The sequence below is a fragment of the Peromyscus eremicus genome, chromosome 6, assembly GCF_949786415.1.
Source record: "Peromyscus eremicus chromosome 6, PerEre_H2_v1, whole genome shotgun sequence".
Classification (NCBI taxonomy): Eukaryota; Metazoa; Chordata; class Mammalia; order Rodentia; family Cricetidae; genus Peromyscus; species Peromyscus eremicus.
In genome coordinates, this window is record NC_081421.1 from 81,467,798 (window position 1) to 81,494,019 (window position 26,222).

At 58.0% G+C, this 26,222-nt stretch overlaps 1 protein-coding gene across 1 annotated transcript; it reads right to left on the reverse strand.

Annotated features, from left to right (window-relative positions):
• Positions 1 to 361: 361 nt before the first annotated feature.
• Positions 362 to 25,020, reverse strand: Celsr2 (cadherin EGF LAG seven-pass G-type receptor 2). The gene is made up of 34 exons (XM_059266093.1): positions 21,708 to 25,020; positions 16,275 to 16,922; positions 13,943 to 14,165; positions 13,480 to 13,595; positions 13,207 to 13,295; positions 12,543 to 12,700; positions 12,032 to 12,195; positions 11,746 to 11,871; positions 11,235 to 11,401; positions 10,655 to 10,942; positions 10,392 to 10,566; positions 10,043 to 10,184; positions 9,771 to 9,891; positions 9,176 to 9,359; positions 8,914 to 9,015; positions 8,146 to 8,240; positions 7,759 to 7,968; positions 7,045 to 7,228; positions 6,778 to 6,906; positions 6,515 to 6,695; positions 6,247 to 6,414; positions 6,028 to 6,154; positions 5,723 to 5,923; positions 5,231 to 5,405; positions 4,843 to 4,955; positions 4,613 to 4,692; positions 4,400 to 4,526; positions 4,190 to 4,312; positions 3,661 to 3,788; positions 3,361 to 3,449; positions 3,072 to 3,257; positions 2,758 to 2,931; positions 2,414 to 2,648; positions 362 to 1,924 (listed from the first exon to the last, which is right to left on the reverse strand). The coding sequence occupies exons 1-34, from the start codon at positions 25,018 to 25,020 to the stop codon at positions 1,906 to 1,908; spliced, it is 8,760 nt and encodes a 2,919-aa protein (XP_059122076.1). The 3' UTR covers positions 362 to 1,905.
• Between the last annotated feature and the right edge of the window lie 1,202 nt (positions 25,021 to 26,222).

The window sequence follows — 26,222 nt, forward strand, 5'->3', positions numbered from 1 at the left end:
AGAATGAGTATATGCTTCATTCCCCAATAGAACAAATAAAAAATGGCCACAGATTCCACCTGCCACTCATCTCTCCCTCTCTACTGAATTCTGCCCCAGAAAATTCGTTCCTGTCTGGGCCTCAGTCTGATAGGTGGAGGCTCTTGGGCCATGCCAGTCCTTTGTCCTGGGGAAAAGGTTCCTTCCTACCCACCCACCTTCTCTTCCTTCAAACAGCCAGGTTCAGGGCTCTGTGCTGAGATGGCTTTAGTCTCTCTGTCCTCCTCGCGGGAACTTCGAGGCTCTACCTGTGCTGGTCCCCAAATCCAGGCCTCCACCCAGATTGCAACACAAAAGCCAAGGATATGGCACAGTGCCTGCACAGAACTAGTTTATTCAGTAGTATGGGGAGGAAAAAACAAAAACAAAACCCTACCATATTTACAGCAACAATCAAGCGGTACGATCCGATGGTTAGTATCAAGTTAGCATCCAGCATCTTTGTATTTTTTTTTAAGTCAAGTCATCAGTAGTTTTAAAAAAAAAAATCGAGTTAAATTTTTAACCCTTTACAGGAATTGCTGGGGGGGAGAGGGCAGAGGGCAGGTGAGAATCCATGGCAGAAAGGCCAGCCTTCCAAGTGAGGAGCAGGAACATCTTTCCCACCTGGAGCCTTTACTCTAACCACCTGCTTTAGAAGGGGATCAGTGACAAGTCTGGGACACATGCTTCGAGAAGAGGGTGACTCAAATGAACAGCGGCTGTCAAAAACTGAGGGGAGCCATAGAGGAAGAGGAAGGATGGTAGCCCCCAAATCCAGGTCTGCTAGACACTCACCCAGCCTGCAATGGCCACATTGGACCCCCGGGACTGGACACAAACCCATCCCAACACAAAAAGCAAATAAATAAAAATATATATTAACTCTCTCTTCACGGGGAGCTGGGGTCGAGTGGGGACAACAAGGAACAGGGCCTGGTTCTTTGAAGAAGAGAGCCAATTCCAGGAAGGGGTTAAAAATAGAACATGTCTCAGAGGCCACAGCAGGTCAGACAAAATGGCATTTGTCTGATTTGGGGAGGGGGGGGGGTGAATGGGCACCAGAACCCAGACTTGAAACCTGTGCCCGAGACCCCTTCAGGGCCACCAAGGCAGCTCTGTGCTTACTCTTCCTCCCGGTGGGTGCCACACACACACACACACAGCAAAGAAGCCCAACTGAAGGGTGACTGGCCCGCCCCGGAAGGTCGGGCAGGGGAAATGAAGCACTTTGGGGTCAGCAAACGGAGCAAACGCCTGGGCTGTAGCACATGGCCAGAGTCCAGGAGAAGGAGAAGGGGCCGGGGTAGTCATTCCCCATGTGGGGGCACAGGCTTCCCCTTAAAACGGTTCATGCAGCATTTGGGGGTCCAGGGGCGATGAGTCCTTCTGCCCCTGGCCGGACAGGGCTCTTCAGTTCCTGGGAGAGGTGGAATTGGCCGGTGGCAAGTGCCTTTTTTGTCCTGACCCCTCGCCAGCTGAGGCCTGTCCGGCGCAGCCTTGCGGGGGCTCATGCCCCTGGTCCATGTGGCTTTGTCCATTCCTTTTGGTGATGGCAAAGGAGGGGCAGGCCCCCTAAGAGTCCCTCTCCTCCCAGAGGCACAGCAGATGGGAAACTGAAGAGAGGCTGGGACACGTCCTGGGAGGTCCTATCCTCTTTGGGAAGGGAAAGGGGAGTCCATTTCCAGCGTATAAAAAAAAATTAATCCCTGAAGTCATGAAGAGTAGAGATCCTTTTTTTTTTTTAATTCTTTTTTTTTTCTTTTCTTTTTTTTTTCTGAAAAACTTTGTCTTGAAGATGTTGGCCCCAGGGGTCCAAAGTGCAGTGAGGGGGAGGTGGGGGAGGGACTTGGCACTAGATGGCCTTAGGTGCAAGGCCCAGGCTCCTCAGATGGACGTTTCATCGCTGCTTCGGCAGGCAGTAGGGAGCAGGGGCAGGATAAAGCAGAAGACAGGATGGGGCATGAGCGCAGCAGGGGGAGGGAAGGGAGCTTCGGGATGAAGGAACACCGGCCCAGGGTTAATGCAGGAAGTTAAAGAAGAGAAATCTGGAGAGGCAGGAGAGGAGAGTGGCAGAGAAGGCAGACAGAGTTAGCCGGAGCAGCAGAGGAGACAGTGAGCAGCTTCCACCAGAGAAAGAAACAGAAAAGCAGCCCCAGCGCCCACCCTCTCATGCTGCCCAGGACTAGGCTGCAGCGCTTAAAGCCCGGGGGGGTCTGGGGTTCCCCCCCAACAGAGCACCATGGTGTCTGGGCACACAAGGGAGCTGGACTCCACTCAGCCCATCTGTCTTCCAACTGCCTAACAGAGTAGCCGGATGGAGCTCAGAGGCCGCTCTGCCCCAGCCAGGACCTCTGCAGGTCACACCCTGTACCTCCCACCCAACCCGACTCACTCGGAGCCCGATGAGTCCTCATCCACCGTGCCTGCCTTGATGCTCATGGCGATGGGCATGACCCCATTGAGCTGTTCCTGGAGACTCTGGCGCGGTGGCGGGCGGGGAGGAGGTCCATTCCGACTGCCATCGCTGGCCGTGGAGCCCCGAGAAGACCCCGTGCCCTGCTCCAGGGGCAGCCTTAGGAGGCTGCTCTTTTCGCTGATGGTGGGAAGACACTTCTTCTTGAGGATGCCTGGGGACAAGGAGGTGAGTACCCTGGGCTGTGGATGGGAGGCGCCGGGGCATCCTAGAGAACCCCAGCAGGAAGCTCAGAGTGAAGCAGCTGGGCGAGACTCACTCACCTTTGTGAGGTTGGGTAGAAGGGCCTGGAAGGGGTCCCAGAGACCCTTCCCGAGACAGGGCATCTCCATTCTCCCGTGGCCGCTCTTCCAGGGCCCCGCCGCCGCTGCCACTTTCCTTTGTTGTAGTCCCAAAGTCTCCCGGCCAAGGGACCTTCCCAGACCCTGGACCCACCTCTGTCAAAGCAAGGAAGTCTATGAGTCCCAGAGAGGGTAGGCAGCCAGGACAGCCACCACCCCAGTTCTGTTTTCCAAGAAGCCCTAGGCTCCTGGGCTTCCAATGCCCCCCAAAGGCTGCAGCCCTGGTGCTGGCCCACCCTTGGGGGTACTGTGCAGGGGCAGTCTCTCAGCTCCAGGACCCAGCAGGCTGTCCCAGCCCTGCTCGCCAGGGAAGGCGGCCTCCTCCTCCTCCTCTTCCTCGCTGTCTGATGAGTGGGTAGAAGCATAGGAACCACTCTGGTCATCTTCCAGGGACAGGTCACTGTCAGAGTCCGTGTCGGGATCTGGGAGGTCAGGGAGGGATCACAACTGTCCCACCTGCCCAGCCCACCCTCAGCAAAAGCTAGGCCCCTGTCCTGCTAGGCAGCCAGGGCCCTCTGTTCTCACCGTGTTGCTGGTCTTGACCTTCTAGGAACAGGCCACCTGGGTCCCCTAGGCCAGGGGGACCCTGGCCAGGGTTCAGCGTGGACTCCTCCCTAAAAAAAGACAAGGTCACGCTGTAGGGGTCAGTCTGGCCTCTCTAGTGGGATTCCCATGTCCCACCTTGTGTCCCTTACTGCTTCTAATCTAAGCTGTGACCTGTGTTGGCCACTGTCTGAGATACTCAGTTCCTAGCAGCTGGATGGTCTTGGTTCTAGCATGCATGGTCTTTCCCTCCTTCTCAGCGCTCCCATTTCCAGGGCTTACCTCAGCAAGAAGGGGATGTAGCTGGGCTGGCTCTTGCCTGAGCGGCTGGCACTGTGCAGTGAGCCAGCTGAATCTCCGTAAGGCTGGTACAGCCTTCCGTCGGCATAGGGGCTGGGGCAGTTATAGGACTGGGGGGGGGGGCGGGGGAGACAGATAGGTCAATGAGGGAGAGTTGGAGTGATGGGCCCCAGGCGCGAAAGTAAAGGGTGCCAGGAACTTGCCCCAAGTCCTACCCCCCATATGCCCAGGTCTTAAAGTGGAAGGCTCCTTCTGCGTTGCCTTCACCTTAGGGCCTACCAATGGTCACAGCTGTGCAACACTGAAGACCCCCAAGTGCCCTGGATTTCCTGTGACAGCCTTCCAAGGCCACACACACCACTTCACCCTTTCCTCCTAAGAGGAAAGGGATGTGGAGATAAGGATGCCCAGGTCAAACGCACGGAGAACCAACAGGTTCTGTGGGCCTGCTTCCCCCACCCCGCCCCCACACACATCGAGACACCTTGTGCTCAGACCCAGGCTCCCTCACCGAGGTCAGGGTGGACTTAGTGGTCAGAGCAGGGTCAGGAGTGGGCTTGCGGCTGCAGGCGAACTTCAGTGCTCTCCGGACCTCCTTGCTGAGCACCACGTAGGAGAGGAAGATGAAGGGGCCCTGGCCGGCAGACAGCAGTGATTGACGCACTCGGCTAGGCCACGCCCAGGCATGCTCCCTCCCACTCCGTGGGGTGGGGCCGGGTACCTGGACACAGTTGCAGGCAGCGAAGAGGTAGTGGAAGAGGAGGGTGTCGCTGTTGACGGACAGCAGTGCCAGCAGCCACGTGGCACTCAGTAACAGGAGGACAGCAAAGGAGGGCCGCAGGCCTGAACTGGAAGGCAGGGAAGCATGTGAGTTCTGCCGTGAGACCCTCCACACCGGTGCCCGCCCTGTGCCCAGCCACCTGCCCGTACTCACACGGGGCCTTTCTTCTCGAAGCCCTGCCTTTGGGCAGCACAGGAGGCTCGGGCCGCCAGGATGTACAGGAAGACACTCATCTGGGCAGTAGAGAGGAACATGAGAAGACCAGAGAGCAGCACAGACGCACGGTACGCGTTCTGCCCTGCCCAGAAGCCTCAGCTCTTCCTAAACGGGGATCTGGAGGACACACTCATCCTGCTCACCCCAACTCACTTTCTGGCACTTACCGAAACAGCAAAGGCCACCGGTCCAGCAAAACTCCAGATGAGCGTATCGTAGATGGAGAGCCAGCAGAAGTCGGGGTTCCCGTAGCCTTCGGGATCCAAGCCCACAGCTAGACCTGGAGCATGGAGACAATAGCCAAGCAAGGCGCTCAGCGGGGAGGGAATAAGCTGCAGTCAAAGGGTTCCAGAGCCAGGTGTGGAGCCTCTAGAAGGGCCGGTAGTCCACTCCCCTCTCCAGGAAGAAGCCCCACCCCTCATACCTAATGCCAGGTTGTCCAAATATAGAGGGGAGAGGGGAGTCTCAGGACATGAGCTATGGGTTTGGGGTACATGGCATGGACCCAGGGCCTAGGGACGTGGGCTCTCTGGGCCAGGAAAGGAGGCAGGATACCTGTGATAAAAGCAGGAACGCCCCAGCCCAGCATGTAGTAGAAACGCATGGGGCTGGCGTTGACGTCCCGCACCTCTGTGAGTGCCCGGTACAGGTGTAAGGCCTCCAGCAGCGCCCAGGCGAAGGTGCAGAGGTACAGGAAGTGCAGCAAGATGGCTATGACTGTGCAAGCAAACTGAGGGCCAGGACACTGGTCAGGAGCCAAGACGGCCAGTACCAGGAGCACACCCAGGGGAGGTAGGTGGAGGCGGCAGGGAGGCCTGGTGGGGTGTGCTGCCTCAGAGGAAGCCCAGGCTCTACGCAAGAACATCTGGGATGCTGGAACATTGAGAGGGGACTAGAGAAGAGCAAACTGTGGGCCGGGTACCGCACTGGGCCCTTTATCAACTCATTGCTGTGGGAGCAGGGACGGGAGAAGGCTGGAGAGGGGTCACCAGGGAGCCTTGGTGGGGCCGGAAGTGGGGAAGGTCTCTGGGAGAGGAAGTATCTTACAGGGAGGTCAGCCTGGTTGATCCCCAGGAGAAAGACCAGCTGGGCCAGGCCCAGGGCAGCTGTGAGGTTGCGTCGGATGCCATGTTGGTTGGAGCGTAGGGCACGAAGAAGGGTGAGGAAGAGGAAGGTGATCATCAGGGCAGCTAAGGTGACTCCAAGGGCCACGTATGTCAGAGTCTTCAGGGGCAGGATCTCACCGTTCTGAGGGATGAGTGCCAGCAGAGTCAAGGAAGAGCAAGGCCTAAGCACCCAGCCCCTCAACTCGGTTCCCACCCCCAGCTCCGGGCTACCCCCGTGAGTCCAACCTCCCGTCGGGACACGTCCATAAGCACGGCAAAGCTTGTCATGTGGTTGCACTGGCAGCTGACGTGGCTCCCGTTACGGAAGACGACTTCGCAGCCTCGGGCAGACCAGCCACCAGTGCCACTGACCCTGCAAGAGGAAGGCAGAGTCAGGGAGGCAGAAGGGTGGGCAGTCCGGACTCTTGGTCCGAAGCCACGGGAATAAGGGTGGCAGAGGCTCACAGGATCGAATGGTTCCAGAAGACGCAGATGGGCTTGGTCCGCTCCTCGGTCTCCAGCAGCCGGAACTGCACCGTGACTGGCTTGTCCAGAGCCCGTGGCAGCAGCTCCTCATCGTCGTGGACACTGATGCTTACCACAGGTGTGTTGATGACTGGGCGTTTGGGGACTCTGATGACAGAAAGGCACACAGTCACCAAGACAGCCATGAGATACCCTTCGCATTCGCCGGCTTAACCCCAGCCCCCCAGGCCTTGTCCTAGCCACTCACCGCAGGCTACGCTTATCTGGGTCATAGTTGTGGGGCAGTAGTCCAGCCAGGGTGTGGTAGATGATGACGCTGGCCACCGCCTCTCCCTGACTCAGTTCTGGGTGCCGCCGCTGCCTCCGTGCCAGCTCCTCGGGCTCCTGGGCTTCGCCAGGGCCTGCAGGCCTCACCATGGGAGGAATCTCTGCAAGCAAACGCTGCTACACTCAGCTGGCCGCGTGGGTGCCCCAGGCCAAGCGGGCACCCCATGCGTGTTCCCTGCTGACCTCTGAAGACAGACTCTGGCAAGATGACCGTGGTCTCAAGATCTGGGGGGCGCTCCCCACGCAGCGCCTCATAACGGGGCAGCTTGGTCCCAGCGAAGTTCCCTTTATCCAGGCGCACTACAGAGATGACTGGAGAGGAATATGTTCACAAGTCAGACACCAAGTGGGGCAGGCAGAAAGTCGCCCCCCCCCACCCAGCATGGTGGCCCTTTGGAATGGGGGCGGGACCCTCTCCACAAACCCCTCCCCAGCCCAGCACCATCTCACCGATGTTGGGTGTGACGATGGTGAAGGGGCTTAGGTAGGTGTGCCGCATATTCTGGGCGAGGGCGCTGGCGTAGGCCTCATAGTGCTGGAGCAGCCAGGCGGTGCCACCCTCTGTCTGCTGGATCAGCTCCCAGTGCCTCTTGTTGGCGGCATCCAGGAGGGCACTGCCCACCCTCAGCAGATTCTGGAGATGGGCATGGTCACAGTGGCATGTGCTTGTGGTCAACCTCATACCAAGTTCCAGCCCGTGCCTGGCCCAGACCCACCCACTATGACCCTTCCTCAGCAGTCCCCACTGCCTCCCCTGGGAAGCCCTGTGTATCATGCTGTCCACTCCCACCAGGGTACTCTGCCTCTAACCCTTCCTTCACACTCTAAATCAGAGCTCCCAGTGTGTCCTCCTACGCCTCCTCCGGTTACATGCCCTTTTGGCACCCTGAGAAGACTAAGCTCTTGGTATAACAGGCAGGGCTCTGCTTCGGATCAGCCCACACCTCAATCAATACAAGCAGCCTTTGCTAGGCACTTGAGTCCTGATACTGCAAAAGTAGGTACTCTGAATCACCTGTGTTGCACCATGGCTTATAGGCTTTCACGAAGGCCTCGTGCCAGGGGTGGGGCTCCTTACGGTAGGGAAATATCCCCTTCTGTCCCCTAAGATCGCCAGGAGCAGGATCTCTCACTGGGCCCCACCACGCCTACTTCAAGGCCCACCTCAGTGAAATGCACATCCTGAGTGGCAGACAGCCCAAAGCCCCGCTGGGCACTCTCATGAGCCAGGAGTCGTGTGGCCAGCTGGTAGGCCACCTTGACATCACTGCCAAAGTAGCCGGCGGTGTGCTGTGTGGCATTGCGCAGGAGCAGGGCTAGCCGCTGGGAGCGTCCCGAGTCCAGGCCTGACTCATTCCGCTGCAGCCGCTCGGCCTGGATGGAGGGGCAGAAGAGCAGAGGTTCAGACAGGATGGTGGGGATTGGGGATCTGGTGGGGAAGAGGTGGCCCCTGAGGGTAGGAGCCTCAGAAAAACAGGAGTGAGATTCAGAAGCTCCATTTCCCAAGACAGGGGTGTTGAAAAAGAGGAGGAGACGAGGGGGTCAACTTACAAAGCCCTTTAGCTCTGAGAAGGTGACTGATGTGCAGTTGAAGAGGTTTGGGGGGAGCCACCCCCTGTGCTCATCACAGTGGCGCACAGCAGTCCCTGGAGGAAAGAAGCAAGAGGGTGGAGCCTAGGGAGACATAGGAAGTCCCGAGATCCACTAGGAGCACCTCATGAGCCACACAGGAACAAGCAGCCCACAAGGAAAGAAGAAGACAGGTGTACACAACTCTAGAGCCCAAACCCTCTGCAAAATCAGTACAAGCAGAGGCCATGGGAACAGGGGTTTGTAACCTCCCCACCACACCCCCAAGGTATCACTATCCCCCTCCACTCAGCTCCCACCCTGCACTCTGCTACTTTCTATGGATTCTGCTCATTGCTAATCTAAGGGCCAGCATCAACCCCCATTCTGTGGCTGGAAGAGTACCCAGCGCTCAGTATTCTTCAGGACTGCCTCCCTTTAATGTGACAAAACTCCAGTACTGGGTAGTTGGCCGAAGGTGGGAGTCCCGTGGAATTCATCTTTGAGTTTAGCACCCAACCCTGTTCCCAGTACACGAAGGGTTTCCAACAGTTCTGTTCAGTCTAGGATATAAGCACTCTTGGTCAGCCTAGGTTGAGGAGTGACTGAAGGAAGGTGACCTGAGGTCTCTAGGAGCTAGGAACCAGAAAGCGGGGCCCCAGGATCTACAAGCTACGGGCTTGCTGTCTTTATTCTACCAATAGTAAAGATCAAGTCTTCAATATCACATTGTAGTCCTCGAAAACCTACCAAAGGAGCCTTTGGGGCAAGGGGCAGCAGCAGGTAGCCCGAAGCGTGTACGGGGCCACCAAATGCCAGCCTCTATGGCCCGTGGGCAGCTGTCATAATTCACTGCAGAGAAGAACACAAGATCCCCTGTGAGTAGCTCTGCCCAGGCTCCCCAACCTTCCTTCAACATCCCCAACCCACTGCCAGCCTCATGGGTGGCCTCCTGGAAAGCAAGCTCTTGGCATACAGTGAGGAGGGAACCTATCTGTCCCAAGAGCCCTACCTTCACAGCCATTGGTGGTGACCTCAGCAAAAGGGTTGTCACAGCGATCACATTGACGCCCAATGACCCCAGGCTTGCATGGACACTGGCCATCCTCAGGGTCACAGACTCGGGACAAAGAACCGGTGGGGTAACAGTCACACAAGAGGCAAGTGGGGCTGCCAGGGGGCCGGTAGTGGTTCTCCTGGGAGGAGAGAAGGGGGTCACATTGGATCCAGGTCTTTCCTGGATGCTAGTGGATCCTTCAAGCTGTGGCCTCCCTAGAGAGCATCTCCCTACCCTGGGTCCTTGTGGGAATAGGATTCAACATTCTCAACAGCGGGTAATGACTTTACTGATAGATAGCCAAGCATTCAGAACAGACTGCAGACAGCCCAGAAAGCTATTCCAGGGCTCCTTGATTCAATATTCATCCTGGGTCCCCTGGTACTCAGATAATGGGGACACACAGCCACTTGCCATGCCCAGTAGGGCAAAGGCACAGGGCCCTTGGCTCTCTGTAGGAAGGCCCATCTCCACTGCGGTCCCTGCAGGACCAGAAGCCGCAGGATAGAGGACAGGGTGGCTACAGCAGGGGCTTATCTGGGACTGTCACCTTGCAGTGGCACTCGCCACTTGTCTTGTTGCAATCCGGGTCGAAGCCTTTGCTGACATCACAGTTGCATGGTCCACATGTGGGGTGTCCCCACCAGCCACGCGGACAGGGTTGGTCAATCCTGAAGAAGGGAACCCAAACAGGCATGAGCCCCCTCAGCCACAACCTCTCCAGCTTGGTTCAACCACATGGGGTCCTTCTGACCTCTGCAGTTCAGCCTAAGGACTCCTAAGGCTCAGAGTGACACCAGAGATAAGCCCTGACCCACCTACCTGGTCTCACAGTATGGCCCAAGATAATTTGGTAAACACTCGCAGACGTAGCCAAGGGGTGCGCTGGGTTTTCGGGTACACACAGATTGGTGTTCACAGGGGTTCAGGTCACATACATTAGTACAGTTGTCACCATAGTAACCTGGGACGAGAAGGATCAGGAAGGATCAGCCCCTGTCCTCTCCTGGCATTCTCTCCCACGTAACCTCTTCATCTACTTCCTTACGCTCCAAACATGGCACCTTTGATGTGCAGAAGATGGCTCAGAGATGGGACTGGCCCCGGGTCACACGTCAGAGACAGAGTGTGAGCCCTGGTACAGGCCCCTTCCCTAGCATCCTTGGCATACCTGTATCACAGCTGCAGGAATAGCTGTCCCAGTCGTTGCTGCAGTAGCTGTTGGCAGGGCACGGGTTTGAATCACAGGGATCTGGCCAGCTACAACCTGGCTCCACATTGACGGTCTCCCCACGACTGGGATCCAGACTGCTGGTGCCCTCGGGTGTCTCACTTACCCGCACACCCTGGGGGGATAAGAGCAACACTGGCCCTCAGTGGAGCAGGGCTCCGGGTGGAGATGGGATGGGAAGTCAGGGGAGGAGGCTGGCTCACCTGCAAACAGCCCCGGAAGCCTCGGGCCACACCATTGGCTGGACCAGGCACTCCCCCGACCGTAATATTGCTCAGGTGCAGCCCATGCAGCCGAGGGCCCAGATTACCCTCTGCCCTCTGTTGCCCATAGTCAAAGGACAGGATGGCATGGCCAGGGCCCCCACTAGCTCCCAGGGCCAGCTGTGCGTGATGCCAGTCACCATCGTTGGCCCGGCCTGGCTCCAGACGCAGAGATGAGGCCTGGAGCCCTGTGCCCTCCACACTTAGCACAACGTGGCCTTCCCGAAGCTGTACAAGAGGGAAAAGAGATCAGCTGACCACCTCAACAGACTCTTCTTCCAGTCCTCTGCCCTGCTTCCTCCACACCAATCGCCTGCTACTGCCTGGCTGTGGGCAGAGGAAAGACTGCTTGTTTCCCTTACGCCCAATAGATGGCAGTACTGATCCACCGAATGGGCCCGGCCGACTTCTCACTTCCCCCAAACCCTGCCCAGCCACCTGGGTCCAACCCCCTGAAGGATCCTGCAGCCCGAGCCGAGCCAGGCCGGGGCTTGCCACACTCCCACGTGCCCTGCATCACCTGCAGGGTGATGGTGCTGCGCCCCCTGGTGACGGCCTGTAGCAGGACGCCATCCGCCTGGCGTGTGCGGAACATGAGGCTGAGGTGCCAGGGTTGAGAGATGGGCAGAGAGAGGCCATGCCAGGCCACAAGGCTGCTGCCCAGGAAACGCTGGGGATTGGCCATTTCTGGGAAGGCAGATGAAAAGTGACTGAAGGGCAGAGCAGTGTGAAGTAGGAACTGTAGTGGCTCCGTGAGAGATAGGGCCTTGGCTCTCCCCGTACCCAATCCCCTCCCTGCCCCGCCCTCCAGAGCATTTACCTGTCCTGGGCCCGCCCTACATTGTGCCCAGGGCCTGTCTCTGACTAGGTCCTTTGTCTCCTGCCTACCTTTTCCTAACTCTGCCCAGACACGCTTTTCCGCCCACAGCCCAGCTCCCGGAGCCCTGCCCAGAGCCTGCCCCAGCCCTGCCGGTGATCCCAGACATCTGACAGCACCCAAGGCCCCAGCCTCTGGCGGCGGCTGCTCCTACCCTGGGCACAGCTCTTGCCCCCGAAGCCCAGCGGGCACTGGCAGCTAAATGAATCCCACTGGTTCACGCAGGTGCCGCCGTTGTGGCAAGTGCTGCTGTCACACACGATCTTCTTAGTGGGGCAGCCTGGAATGGAAAGGCGGGGACTCAACGTACCCAGGCCTGGGCTCCGAAAACCAGCGGCAGTGGCTGGAAGACCATACAGGCTGGTGTTCCCATGCCATGCCCAGCCGCCCCTCTCGGCACTTGGCTCCCAGCCCTGCCCCTACCCCCCAGGTCTCCGTACCAGGCACAGTGCCGTTGTTGGCAATGAAGTCGGCCATGTCTACATGCCGGCTATCCACTTGAAGGTTCCTCATACAGCCCACAAAGTGCCGCATTCGGACAGGGAAGTTCTCGGGCAGATCTGGCACCCCACCCAGCAACAAGGGCCCTGTCAGGTCCAGAGACCTAGGGATGAAAAATATGGAGAGACATGGGTTTAAGTTTATGGTTCTCCCCACCCCAAACCCCATACCCTGCCACTAGGCCCAAGAAAGGGAGAACTTGGGCAGAGGCCCAGAGGCCCTGGAGGACAGGAAGTGGAGGTACTTCTATAGACCCCCCATATAGACAGATGAGCTCTCAGCTCATACTCCTTCCCCTCACAGCCCACCAAGGCCGGACTCTAACTCCCCAACACTGACCAGCGTAAGGAGGGGGCACATCTGATTGGTTCCCACACCAGAGCCCTACTCCCTTGAGCAGTACCACCCTCTCCCTAGCTACTGGCCCTCCCTCCCTCCCTCCCCCCTTACTTCTTGCTGCCTCCTTGGGTGCCCTGGGCAGCACAGGAGTAGTTGCCCAGCGTAGCTCCAAAGCGCAGAGCCACCCCGGTGTCACAGCCGTCCACAGTCACCACAGCTACCTTCTGCTCGGACGGGCCTTGGGGAAGCCCCGTCTGGCCCAACAGTGGCTGTGGACAGAGAAGGGAGGTAGTAGACAAGGAGCCCAGCACAGACACCAGCATAGAGTCGCACCTCTCCATACACCGACACCCACCATCAAGGACTACCCAGTGGGATGGAAAAGCCCCTGCAGATGGTACAGCCCTTCCCTCTTCCGAGGCACAAGAGCTATGACCAGTCACAATATCACCACAATATCACACAATATCACAATATCACAATATCAGGTGGCGCACGCCTTTAATCCCAGCACTTGGGAGGCAGAGGCAGGTGGAGCTCTATGAGTTTGGGGCCAGCCTGGTCTACAGAGCAAGTTCCAGGACAGCCAAGGATATTACACAGAGAAACTCTGTCTCAAACAAAACAAAACAAACAAACAAACAAACAAACAAAAAACACCAACCAACCAACCAAACAAACAAACAAAAACAAACAAACCCCAACACACCCAAGTCTAGGTAAACACATAAGCCAAGAACAGGGAGGGCCCTCTAACTTCTCTGTGCTCACTCACCTTATTGTAGTACTTGAGGTGTACTGTGTGCCACTGGCCATCACTGACCCCTCCGGGCACAAATGGAGACACAGTGGTAGTTGACTCCCCTAGAGAAAGGACCGGGTAAGCTGGGTCACAGGAAGAGAGTCGGGAGTGGCAGAGATGTGGGCATGTCTAGGGATGGGGGTCACGTCCAGGTTGGACTGGGAGAGAAAGTACGCGGCTTGAGGTCAGGGGTTGGGAGACCTGAGACCTTAGGAGATGCACACGGACATGAGGCGTCGGGCTCACCTGCAGAGAAGGTGAGCTGGACCTGCTCCTGGATCACCTCGAGAGCCACGAAGTCATGTTTCTCATTGAAGCGCCCATTGTACAGCAGGAGCCCATCTCGTTCCTTGGTAGCAAACCTGTACAGGGGGTTGGGCAAGGAATGGGGCACCCACCTGTATGCTAGCACCCCACCCATCCAAGCAACACCAAAGCTGACACTTTGGCCAAGGCTACGGAGTCAGAACGCAGATGATGAGCCCAAACAAGAACCCTGGCATGCTGGCTCCCCATCCTCAAGGGCTGGGGAAGGGTGCCAGGCAGCTCCTGAGAGGGAGGACAGCCCGCTGGCAAAGCATAGAGGTCACCCCAAGTGCTCCGTCAACAGCTGCTCTTAGTACCTTCACTGCCTGACCTGCTACTCCACCTCCCAGGAGGTACCCCACCCGCTCACAGTGCCCTGCCACCCCGGGGCCTGCTCACTCACGAGAGGGCCAGGCTGAAGTGGAAGCGTTGGCGCAGGCCACGGAAGGTGATGAAGGAGCGGGCGGGGAAGCTGCGTGTGGTCACCTGGCAGAAGGGTTTCTCGAAGTCCCCGGACGGGCAGTCACATTTGAAACCTCCCACCAACAGGTTGACACAGGTACCCCCATTCTTGCAGACACCTGGAGTGCAGCGGCCTGAGCGGGCACTCACTTCACAGTGCTCACCTGGGGGAAAAGGACAAGCAGGGTGAGACCCTGAGAAGGCAACTGGGGGTCCCGCTACTACGGTTTCAATATGACCCCCTAAAGAGCTCATACGGTAAAGGCGTGGTCCTGGCTGATGGCGCTGTTTTAGAAAGTATTGGGAACGTCAGGAGAAGGAGTGGAGCTGGATGAAGAAGGTCACAGGAGGGATGCCATAAAAGGCTAGATCTTGTCCCAGACCCCTTCTGTCACCATGATGTTCTGCCTCTCTGACTCGCTTATAGCAAAGGAGCCAGCCCCTAGAACTGAGACTGCAGAGACCGTGAGACAAAATTAACCTTGTTTTAAATTGTTTCTCTTGGATATAGCCAGTGGCAGAAGTCTAATACATCCCTGGTGATGTCTCCCGTGACCCCTCCCAGACTCTCACAAGCATTCCCCCTTCCCCTTGCGTGGCTCCCTCTCCGGAATCCACCATCCACCCACCGGCCCCTCAGGTGTTCTTATTGGCCCCTCAGAGCACTCCACTACAGTTCCAACATACACCCTGTTGCAAGCTCCCTGAAGCTCTCCAGCCCTTCCCCACACCTGTCAGGGGCCCTGGTCCCACGGCTCTGGCCCCTGCAGAGGCAAATGCCTAGAAAGGAAGGACCTGGAGAACAGGCTGGGGGCTGAGGCAGCCCCCACGCTTCCGCCTTTCCCGCTGGAGCTTTTGTTCCTGTCAGGTACGGAGATCAGTTTTCTTCCCTAGAGATGTGACCAGCTCTCCACTTCTATTGGAGTGATGGGACGGGGTCCGTGGTGTGAAGTAAGCCGGGGCCTCTCTATGAACAGAACTTTGGGTCTGAACTAAGGGTCCCTATGCACTCACACAATGCTGAGAGAGTGGGACCTGAGCCTGAGGACAGATGAGGAATCAGAGGAGTGAAAATTCAGACATCAGATGGGAAAACCCACTCCCTTCTTCTCTCCCTCCCCATTCTGATGCTAGAGATAGGTTCTCAGTTCCTGTGCCTAGTGACTGGCTCTTGTTTCCATGGAAACTGTTATCCGCCTACTCTAAGGCCCCTTCCCCATCCTCCCGGACAAAGACTCCCTTCCCTTCTCCCAAACTCACCCTCCCCTCTCCCCCCACCTCCCAGCAGCAGCACAGAAGAGTCAAGTCTGGCGAGTTCTGGGCAGGCAGGCGGATACAGCAGGAGGCACTGAGTCTGCCTACGCTACCAGCAGAGCCAGGGAGCCAGCAGCTGGAGGACCTGAGGCCTGGGAGTTGGGAGGGAAAAGGAGCAAGTGTGTGGAGGAGCAGCAGAGCCTACAGGGAGGGGCACTAGGCTACAGCCACCAGCCACCGGCCACTAGGGAGGCAGAAATGGAGCCGTTCTGTTCAGGGCTACACAGAACAGCGTCCTGGAACTCCCATGCCTCCAAACCCCAGCTCCCCCGTGCCTTCCTCCAGTGCCTGGGTGGGGAAAGTCTGGCTGCAAGTTAATGAAGGGATTCACTCAGCAGTGTGAAGTCCTGGTCCTAGGCCAGCAACACCTTTAACTGGATCAAATCACCTCACCTCAGCACTTAAAACAAAAGCCAACACTCCACAAGCCAGCTTTCTCCGCCTGTCAGATTATTTACATGAGCCCTCACAAGCAACTTTTGACCTAAATAAATTAGTTATCTCCATCTTAAATACTGTGGGAAGAGGAGCTAAGTAACTCTCGTTTTCACACCGCTATTAGTGGCAAAGCTGGAACCCAAACCCAGGTGCAGGACTGACCTCAATTACACAGTCTCAGTGGGTACGTGTGCGGGCGTGCATGTGCCGGGGTAGGGGTGGAGGGGTGGGCTTGCACAGTGAGCAGAAGGCTCCTCATTCTGACTTCCTAAGCGGGCGGTTGTCAAATCCAAGAGTGCCCGGTGCAGCTGGGGTTTATACTCTCGGAAGGAACGAGGCAGCCCCATCATTAGCCTGATTTGTGCTTGGACCAGAGCGTCGGCCCTGCAGGGCTGCCCCCATGCTGGCTGCCCTCCTGGTGCCTGCCCTGAACTCACTCATGTAGGCATCGGGACCAGAGCGTCGGCCCTGCAGGGCTGCCCCCATGCTGGCTGCCCTCCTGGTCCGTGCCCTGGACTCACCCGTGTAGCCATCGCCGCAGAGGCAGGTGTAACCGCCCTCCCGGCTGCGGCAGTGCCCGTGGGGTCCACAAGGCCTGGAGTAACAGAGGTCCACTTCAGTCTCACAGTAGTCGCCCGTGAAGCCAGGTGGGCAGCGACAGCGCAGGCCCCCGACAGGGTGGATGGGACGGAAGAGCACAGACGAGGAGGCGATGAAGGGTGCGGAGGAGTCGAAGCGCAGCACGGACACACAGCGCATGTAGTTCTCGCAGGGCTCGCGCAGGCAGATGTTGTCGTCGAAGGGCAGCACGCGCTGTGCCGAGATGGCAGTGAGCAGGCTGCGGTTGAGATACAGGCGCTCCTGCAGGTCCTCGGAAGGCAGGAAGGGTGGCCCACCGCCAGGTCCTGGGGGCTGGCCCACCGACAGGCTCACGTTGAGGATGTGGCCACCTGGGGCATCAGTATCCCTTTGCACGTTGAAGACCACCACGTGGTCTGGAGGTGTGGCCAGTGTGGCTGCCACAGCCTGGATGAAGAGTCCCAGCAGTGGTGACAGAAAGCGCTCTGGGGACATGTCTTCCAAGCGCAGTGTGATGCTGTGTGTGAGCATCTCATCTGTGATGATGGTGACACGGAGTGAGCACTGGGCTGTCACACTGTGGACACCATCTGAAGAGAAGCAACATGGATCAACATTAGGCTTGAGGTAGACAGAGTAGACGTGCCAAGCCACAGAAGTGCCAAGCCACAGACCCTGGCTTTGAGCAGAGGAAGGAGTAAGTTTGTATGACAGCCCCAGAGAGGAGTCAAGAAAAGGGAGCAAGGAGGAGGGAGCACCAGGAGCAAGAGGGAGTACCAGGAAGAAGGAACATCATGAGGAAGGAGTACCAGGAGGAGGGAGCATCAGGAGGAGGGAGTACCAGGAGGAGGGAGCATCAGGAGGAGGGAGCACCAGGAGGAGGGAGCATCGGGAGAGGGAATACCAGAAGGAGGGAGCACCAAGAGGGAGTATCAGGAGAGAGGAGGGAGCACCAGGAGGAGGGAGCACCAGGAGGAGGGAGTACCAAGAAGAGGGAGCATCAGGAGGAGAGAGGAGGGAGCATCAGGAGGAGGGAGCACCAAGAAGAGGGAGCACCAGGAAGAGGGAGCACCAGGAGGAGGGAGCATCAGGAGAGAGTACTGAGAAGAGGGATCGCTAGGAGGAGGGAGCCTCAGGAATAGAGGATGCTCAAATAGGCTAAAATCCAGCCCACACCCTACAAGGTACCCAAGAAAACCTTTTTCTAGATGGCATAAAGGTGGCTAGTGAGATGTGTTGCTTGTGGGCAAGTCACTCCTTGAGGGTCACCCCATATGTGCTTAAGAAAATGATTTTTCAAAACCGTTCTCTGCATATTTTCCCAATACTCTTTGGCATGATGCATGAACTGCCTTCCCGTGTTTATGCCTTTTACCCTACTCAGTATTAGCCCTGTCCCCTGAGACCAGTCTCTGGGTTCTCTCCCAAAACTGTGTTTTGTCCCTTGCTTACTTTTCTAGAGGGCCCAGAGTACCATGAGAGACTCCCACACCTTACTCTGTACATCTCAATTCTGCTATAACCCTGCCTCTCAACATGCTGTAGCAGGTTGGGCGTGGAAGACGAATTGGGTCAGTGGGCCATCAGGTCCCCCTTGCACTCAGCTCCATGACTGACTGCTTCCGTGCAAGCCTGCCATCCCCATGGCAACACCTCTCACACAAAGCCTTCTTCCCACCCAACTCTGGGTTGTCTGGGGGACCCCACCCCGGGAAATCCAGCTGAGCCACCTTAACCAGTGACAGTACCACCCCCTGCTCCAAGCTGGAGAAAGGAAGGGTAAGTGGGGGGTGGGGAATCTGAGCAGAAGCAGAAGAGCCTGGGCAGCTTCCACCCTGAGACCCACTGGGCTGGTCTCTCCTCTGGCACTTGGGCCTCTTAGTTACTCATCACCGACTTGGCTTACCAAGTTGTACCCAGAGGTCTGCCTGCCATACCCCCGGGCAGAACACTCACCTATAAACAGCTAAGTACTAACACATTCCCTGTGTCTCACTCCACCCACACACCCTAAGCTCAGAAGGGCCATACACACCTGAATGTGCATACACATGGGAATGGACTTTGTTTCGATTACAAATGAAAACTGGGCTGCAGAGAAAGGGACATGGGTTGGAAGAGTCACAGGGGCTTTCCTATTTATTACAATGCCTTACACAGAGTGCGTGTTCAGTAAAAACTGAGATGCTGATGAGAATCCCTGGGACATAAAAATGTCTTGAAAACACAGCAGCAAGCTGGTGGTGGTGGCACATGCTCAATCCCAGCCCTCGGGAGGCAGAGGCAGGTGGATCTCTGTGAGTTTGAGGCCCGCCTGGTCTACAGAACAAGTTCCAGGAGAGACACCAAAGCTACACAGAGAAACCCTGTCTTGAAAAAAAAAATCAAGAAAAAAAAAAAAGAAAACATGGCAGCAGACACTCCAATCAGATGCCAAAAATTGCACCCAGCTGGGATGGAGCTGGAGCCAGTGATGCTGGGGCAGAAGTAGGAAAGACATATGGAACTCTATTTCGTACATGTCACACTTCCTTAAGGCGGCTGCTACCTCGGGGAGTTAGTTGAGACCGGGCAGACATCCACCTCAGCTGTGCCCTGGGCCTCCCCGCCCTCCAGCCTCATCGCTGTGATCTCTTGCTGTCACTAAAAAGCCTGCTGCTGCCATGCCACAGCTCACCTCTGCCCTCCTGCTTTGCCCAGGGTACCAAGACAACAGCCCACAGTCCTCCAAGCCCTCTAGCCTGCCCCTAGGTCCCCATGATGATCAGATTCCTTTGCCTCCTGGCAGAAGCCTGCACTGGGGCCCAGGGCTGAGCAGGCGCTGATGTCACAGGCCAGTGTTTTCTGAATGGGAAGTCCCTCCAGACGGAGAGCAACACAGGCCTCTCCACGGTGCTCCTGGACCAATGAGCAAGAGAAGCTCTGCCATCCCCTGGCCCTGGGAACCAACGCTCCTGCGTGTCCTCTCCACCAACCCAGGCCTGTCTGTGGCCCTCTCTGCATGCTTCTGTTGATCCCATCTGGCCCACCATCTGTGGCCACCTGCCCCTCTGTTATTGTCCCCACCCCAGCAACCAAGCCATTCCTTGCTCTTTGTCCTTCTTTCCTGCCTTGTCCTGGGTCTCCCCTCAGGTGCAAAGGCAGGTTGGGAATGGGAGTGACCAATGCGCTGCCTGAGTGTTTCAGACAGAAGAGCTGGGGTAGGCTCTGACCCAGGAAATACCACCTGGGTCTAGGCCTCTGCCAGCTGCACTTAGGGAGGATTCCAGAAGCAGACTCCCCAGCCTTTCCTCTTCTGGCAGAGGCTCTGCTATCTGGAGGTGAGCAGGCCTGGGGCAGGTTCTCCGGTGTGTCTGAAGAAGGCAGGCAGCAGCAGCCTGGACCATTTCGGGCTGCAGGGAGCCACGGAGCCCAGGCTGGGGCAGCTGCAGGCACGGGGAAGAAGGGAAGAGAGATCCAAACACAGAGACCAACAGGGAAAACAAAAGACCCTAGGAAAAGAGCCAGCAATGGAGGAGACGGGGAGAAGGAAGGAAAGCGACAGAGCTGGGGAGAAGGTGACAGACAGGCAGTGCCGGAGGGTCCCCACGGGCAGGGTGGGAGGGAAGGACGGGACAAAGAACCAGAGAAGGAAGACAAAGCCACAGTGGCCGTTAGTTCCCCTCACCCAGCCTCCTGAACTTTGGGGTTGCCTTGGTGACTGCCTCGAAGGGTCAGGGCCGATGGGGGAGGGGGGCAAGGGCAAAAAGACCAGCCACAGTGGCACTAGGTGCTGCCCCAGCTTCCCCTCTAGCCTGGAGGGTTGTGGACTTGGACTGTGTGCCTTGGTAGGGAAGCAAAGCTAAGTAGGGCCGGCCTCCATACTGGCCCCGGATGTCTAGCCAGATTCACTGCAGAAGGCTCTGGGTGGAGGGCAGGCGGGAGAGGCCCTTCTTCTGCCTCCAGTGCCAGGCACAGATGGGGGTGCTCCTAGCGCCCTCCTCCTAGAGGGGAACTGAAGCCTCGGGTGGCTTGAAGCCTGATCCATACAGGCTTTGAGAGCTCCTTCTCCCGGGTCCTTGCAGCCACCTGAGGGGTGGGACCAGGAAGTGTCTGTCCAGCAAGAAGTATGAGCAGGAAGGGGTCTGAGGCCATCTTCCCTTCCCTGATGTGTGGAAACTGCCTGGAGTGGAGCATCTGTGCTCACCCCTGGGAAAATCGCTAACAGTCTCTTCCTCTTTCACCCCGAGTCCCAACTCCCAGACTCAGGAAGGTACCTGGCTACTGAGTCTGCCTCACCCCCACCTTGCTTCTCAGCCCCAGAACTGACAGTAAGGATGAAATACTGTCACCCAGTCCTGCTTGCCTTCTCCAAGTCCTGCTGTCTGGGGTGTCTGCAGGCTGAGCGCTTGGGCAAGCAGCAGGAATGCCCAGTCTGGGTTCCAGCCAGGCTCCCACGCCCCTAGAATTCTGTTCTCTCCCCACCAGATCAGGACCCCGGAGTCTGCCGTCAACACACAGTAGTCCTGGTGCAATCTGATCCCCATGCCTGTTTTCTTGAAACTAGGCCCTTCATGGTCAGCAAGGAAGGCCTAGCATCCCAAGAACAGCCCATGGGGAGTCTTGGGGCCAAGAAGGTCCATCTGCCCTGCCTTCACCACAGCCCCTCCCCCAACCAAGCCAGACCTCAACCAAGAACTCAGGACAGTGAGGTCTGTTTGGGCAGAGACAATGAGCCCCTGGCTTTACTTCCTGCCTGGAGCTCTGAAGGGGCAGCCAAGCCAGGCCCTTTCTTCCTGGAGGGTAAAGAACGCTCTAGACAAAGCCATGTCAGCCGATTCTGCAGCTCTGCTGAGAGACAGAGCGGGAGAGAAGAGGACAGCAGGGTCCTGACCCCTTGGAGGAACCCTGTGTCCCTGTAGCCCTCTGACCTGCCACAGGCTGTGTGAGATCACAGGGCCACCCTAACGAGGGTGACAGGGGTGCCGAGGGGCCAACCTGCCTCCCCTCTCCCAGCCAAGGTCTTCCCTCCCCCTCCCCCAGCTCAGTTAGCCTTCCAGTCTTCCATGCGCCCTTTTTTTTTCTTCACAATTCTTGGCATCCACAGTCAGGGCAGTCTCACAACACTTCCCCCACCACGTCACAGTCTGGTAGGCAGGGGGCAGCCAACCAAAGCAGCCCGGCCCAGCCTGGGGCAGCAGGCGGGGGCCTGCGCCAGCTGCCAGGATTCCTGGGGTTTCTTCTCAGCCTGGTTCCTGATCTCTCAACCTCTGGGCTCTCCACCTGGTAGAGTTGGGTCACCAGCTCCTCCTTGGAATGACACTCTACCTCCAGTGGCTGTCCAGGCCTCTCCCAAGGACTATTCCCACCCCAGCACCACCGGGCATCTTCCTTACCTGACACCAACACACTCATGATGGCTTCCAGGGGCCGGTTGTTGTCCAGCGCCCGGCTCAGTCTCAGCTCTCCTGTGGTGGCATTGAGTAGGACCAGGCTGAGTTCGTTTCCTCGCTCAAAGCTGTATGTCAGGCTGTCTGAGATGTCAGGGTCATGGGCAGGCACGCGGCCTATAGCACCCCCAGGGAAGCTACTTGAGCGGTTTGTGACATAGTTGTTGAAAAGAATCTCAAAGTTGCCCAGCACTGGTGGATTGTCATTGCGGTCAAGGAGGCGGACATGGACGGTAGCCCTGCTTACCAAGGGAGCGGATGTAGCCTGGATGACCAGGATATATTCAGGCCGATCCTCATAGTCCAAATCCACCAGGGCAGTCAGCTCCCCCGAGAAGATGTCCAGCTGAAAGACCTCAGGGATGTTGCCCTCTACAATCTGGTACATGATCTGTGCATTGGTCCCTTCATCTGGGTCAGTGGCTGTGACCCGGGCCACGGCCAGCCCGATGGGGCTGTTCTCTTCCACAAACACATCAAACTCATCCTGCTCAAAGACAGGGGGGTTGTCATTCACATCCAACACAGTGACTGTCACTTCCATGGGTGTGCGGGCTGGCGGCATCCCCTTGTCCACCGCATAGGCTCGTAAGATGTACTGGGCCACATTCTCACGATCCAGCCTCCGCAGGGTCCGCACAATGCCCGATGTTGACTCCACAATGAAGTCACCGTCTCCATCATCCCCTCCTTGAAAGGTGTAGAAAACCCTGCCATTAAGACCGGAGTCGCGATCGGTGGCTGAGATCTGCAGGACACTGGTGAAGGGTGGCACGTCCTCATAGACACTCCCCTGGTAGGAATCCCGCAGGAACTGGGGGGCATTGTCATTGACATCATTCACCAGGATCTCCAGGTAGGTGGTGTCAGACTTCTGAGGAATGCCATTGTCCCGAGCAGTGATGGCCAGGGTATAAGACACCTGGTCCTCGTAGTCCAGCTCAGCCTGGGTGGTGACAGCCCCGGTGTCCGCATCGATTCGGAACTGGGGAATGCTGTCCTCCATAAAATAGGTGATTCGGGCATTCTCCCCCGTGTCCTCGTCCGTGGCACTGATCAGTACCACGGTGGTGCCTGCCGGTCGGTCTTCGTTAACATTTACCGTATAGTGGGAGCTCTGGAAGACGGGGCGATGGGTGTTGGCATCAGTGACGTTCACCACGATCTGAGCTGTGTCCTGCCTCGTGCCGTCGGAGGCAGTCACCGCCAACACATACTGTCGCTCAAGTTTGTAGTCCAGTGGTAAGGCGAGGGAGACCAGTCCCCCTCCGCTCTGGCTGGTGATAGAGAAGCGGTTCCGGGTGTTGCCACTGGTGATCTGGTAGGTGATGACACTGTGAGCGTCACGATCCACGGCGGACACCGTCACCACACTGGTGCCCACAGCTGCATCCTCGTTGAGGCGTACCGTGTACTCCGGCTGGGTAAAGGTCGGGTTGTTGTCATTGACATCCAGGACGGTCACGCTGACACTGGCTGAGGCGGTGAGTGCTGGGGTGCCATGGTCTCGGGCTTCTACACCAAAGCTGTAGAAATCGACCTCTTCCCGGTCCAGCTCTGCGGCCACAGAGATCCAGCCCGTGCCGTTGTTGATGGTGAAGGGGAAGTCATGCCCAACTCCAGCCAGGCTGTACTCCAGGCGGGCATTGTCTCCAGCATCAGCATCAATGGCCTGGATGTGCAGAACTAGGTAGCCTAAAGGGACGCTCTCCAGGACGGTGGCCTGGAAAGGGGTGCTGACAAAGATGGGGGCGTTGTCATTGATGTCCAGGACTTGCACCGTGACTAGACCAGAGACGTTGGAAAGCGGAGGCCGGCCACCATCCTGGGCCCGTATCCGTAGTGTGTATTCTTTGGTTGTCTCGTAGTCAAGCGGGCTGACCACATCCAGGGCCCCCGTCTGAGCATCCAGGTAGAACTGTCCCCGAGCATTGCCACTCATGATGCTATAGTGTACCAGGGCATTGCTGCCCTTGTCTCTATCCGAGGCTGTGACACGGAGAACTGGAGCTCCTGGGGTCACATCCTCCCGCACCTGGACCACATAGCGCTTCTCACTAAACTGGGGTGCATTGTCGTTATCGTCTTCCACGGACAGGAAAACAGCAGCCGTGGAACTCCGTGGGCCTGGCTCCCGGCCCTGGTCACTAGCCTCCACCGTCAATTTGTAGGATTCCACCTCTTCCCGATCCACAGGGCCCCGGGTTCGGATCACCCCAGAGCGAGGATCGATCTCAAAGACTTCTGAGGGGCTGCCTCCAGCCCCCTCCAGCAGGCGGTACAGAATGTTGGCGTTAGGAGGGGCATCGCCGTCGGTGGCCCTGACTGTAAGCACCTCATAGCCAACCTCCAGGTTCTCCCTGAGGCTCTCCTTGTATTCTTGCTGCTCAAATACAGGGTCATGATCATTGGTGTCAGTCACTAAGATGGTAAGTGTGGCCAAGGCACTCCGTCGGGGCATACCATGATCCTGTGCAGTGACCCTGAAGACGTGGGTGCTCTTGGTCTCACGATCCAGCTCCTCAGCTGTGGTGACAGTACCAGTGACTGGGTCCAAGGAGAAGAAATGATTGGAGCGGCTATCGAAGAGGGCATCCATGGTGTACTCAAGTCGACCTGCCTCACCCTCATCTGGATCAATGGCTCTTAAGGACGCAACAGAGGTACCAGCTGGCTGGTTTTCAGGCACTGTGGCCTGGTAGCTGGGAGGCTGGAACTGGGGGGCTGTATTCACATTTCTTTTCCTGCGCCCACCCATAGATTCCTCTGGTAATCCTTCCGCAGCCCTGAGCCCTGGGGCCTGCGCCAGCTTGCAAGACTGGCATCTGAGACGTGGGGCCTTTAAGCAAGGGTGCTCTTGAGGCAGGGTCAGCTTGCCTTGTGGGGAAAGGTGTCCTCCAATACCCAGGAGACGACAGCTCCAGGGGCAGCTTTCAGGGGATGGCGGAAGAGGGATATGGGCCCCTGATTCTGGACACCAGACCCTCAGGCCATCGTGGTGGGGCACCAGGTGGCCAGTCAGCTCAATACCCGAATCTCTGCAGCGGCTGGTGTAGAGCCAGAGGTTCGAAGCGGAGGCTGGGCAGAGCCAGCCCACGGGGGCGCAGGCCCCAGAGGAGCCGCGTCCCCCGGACCCCAGAGAACGACAGGGCCCCACTTGATCTCCCAGCAGTGGCGACGGCGGCAGCAGCAGCAGCAGCAGTAGCAGCGGCAGCAGCAGCGGCGTTGGGAGGGGGGCGCTGGCAGCCCGGCTCCGCATCTCTCCCTGTTCCCGGCCAGCCGGGTCAACAGCCGCGGCGGCTCTTCCTCCGGCTCCTGCCGGCCCCGCCGCGCCTCATGCCCGGGCCGGGGCGCCGGTCCCCGGGGGCCACCTGTGCGTCCCGCAGGGCCTGCACCTAGATGGCTCGGCGGGGCCGCGCGCTGAGCCCCGACGATGCGCCGGGCTACACCACTCTCGAAGCCCCGGCCCGCTCCCGAGTCACCGCGACCACTGCGGGCTCGCGCGCGCGGCGCCTCCACCTGCGCTCTGGGCGCTCGCCACCTGCGCCCGCGGGCCGCGAGGAGCCCTGGCTCTGCCGGGTCCCCGGTTCCCGAGACCTAGGGTGTCCCCTCTGCCCGCGTGAGATCGCCCACCTGCGCCTACGAAGCCACACGCTCCGGCCCGGGGCCTGGCTGCCCACGACCTCCCTGCGCCACCCTCTCGTGCCCCGCGTCCTCGCCGCGGCTGCTGCTGATCGCCGCGGTCCCGGGCCCAGACCCGCGTTCCCTCGCCTCCCCGGCGGGCGGGCAAGCTCTGCAGAGCGGCGGCAGCGGCGGCAGCGGCGGTGGCTCATTACCATAGACCTGCTTGCGCCGCGGCCGTCTTAAAGCGGCGACGCCCAACGCGCCGGAGGAGGTGGGGCCCACCCAGCGCCCTCTTCTGCACAGATGCTCTAAGTAAGATTCCCGCCGCCGCTGGTAGCATTTTTCTTCCTAGTCCATCAGACATGCTTCTCGGCCAGTGTTGGATCCCTACCACACCTTAAAGATGAATGAACCGTCAGAAGCCACACAGGGAATGATAACCACTTAGCACTCTACAGTTAGTGCTCTTTCCAAATATTCTGAAGGCTTTCGAGTATGTGGGGGTGGGGTGGGGGGCGGTGGATGACACACAAGGCAACTTTCCAGTCTTACCATACAAGAGAACCTTCGTTGCTACCTCATCTTACAGGCCCCAGGTCAGACTGCACTAAAAAGGTTTCGCTCAACACTACAAAGTCTCTCCCAGATCCCGGAGGTTGTGATCTCACTTGGATGCCTCTGACAGACCGGTCCCCAAGCCTGTTTGTGTGTTTGTCTGTTTGAGACAGGGTTTCTCTCTGTAGTTTTGGTGCCTGTCCTGGAACTCACTCTCTAGCCCAGGCTGGCCTCGAACTCACAGAGATCCGCCTGCCTCTGCCTCACTGAGTGCTGGGATTA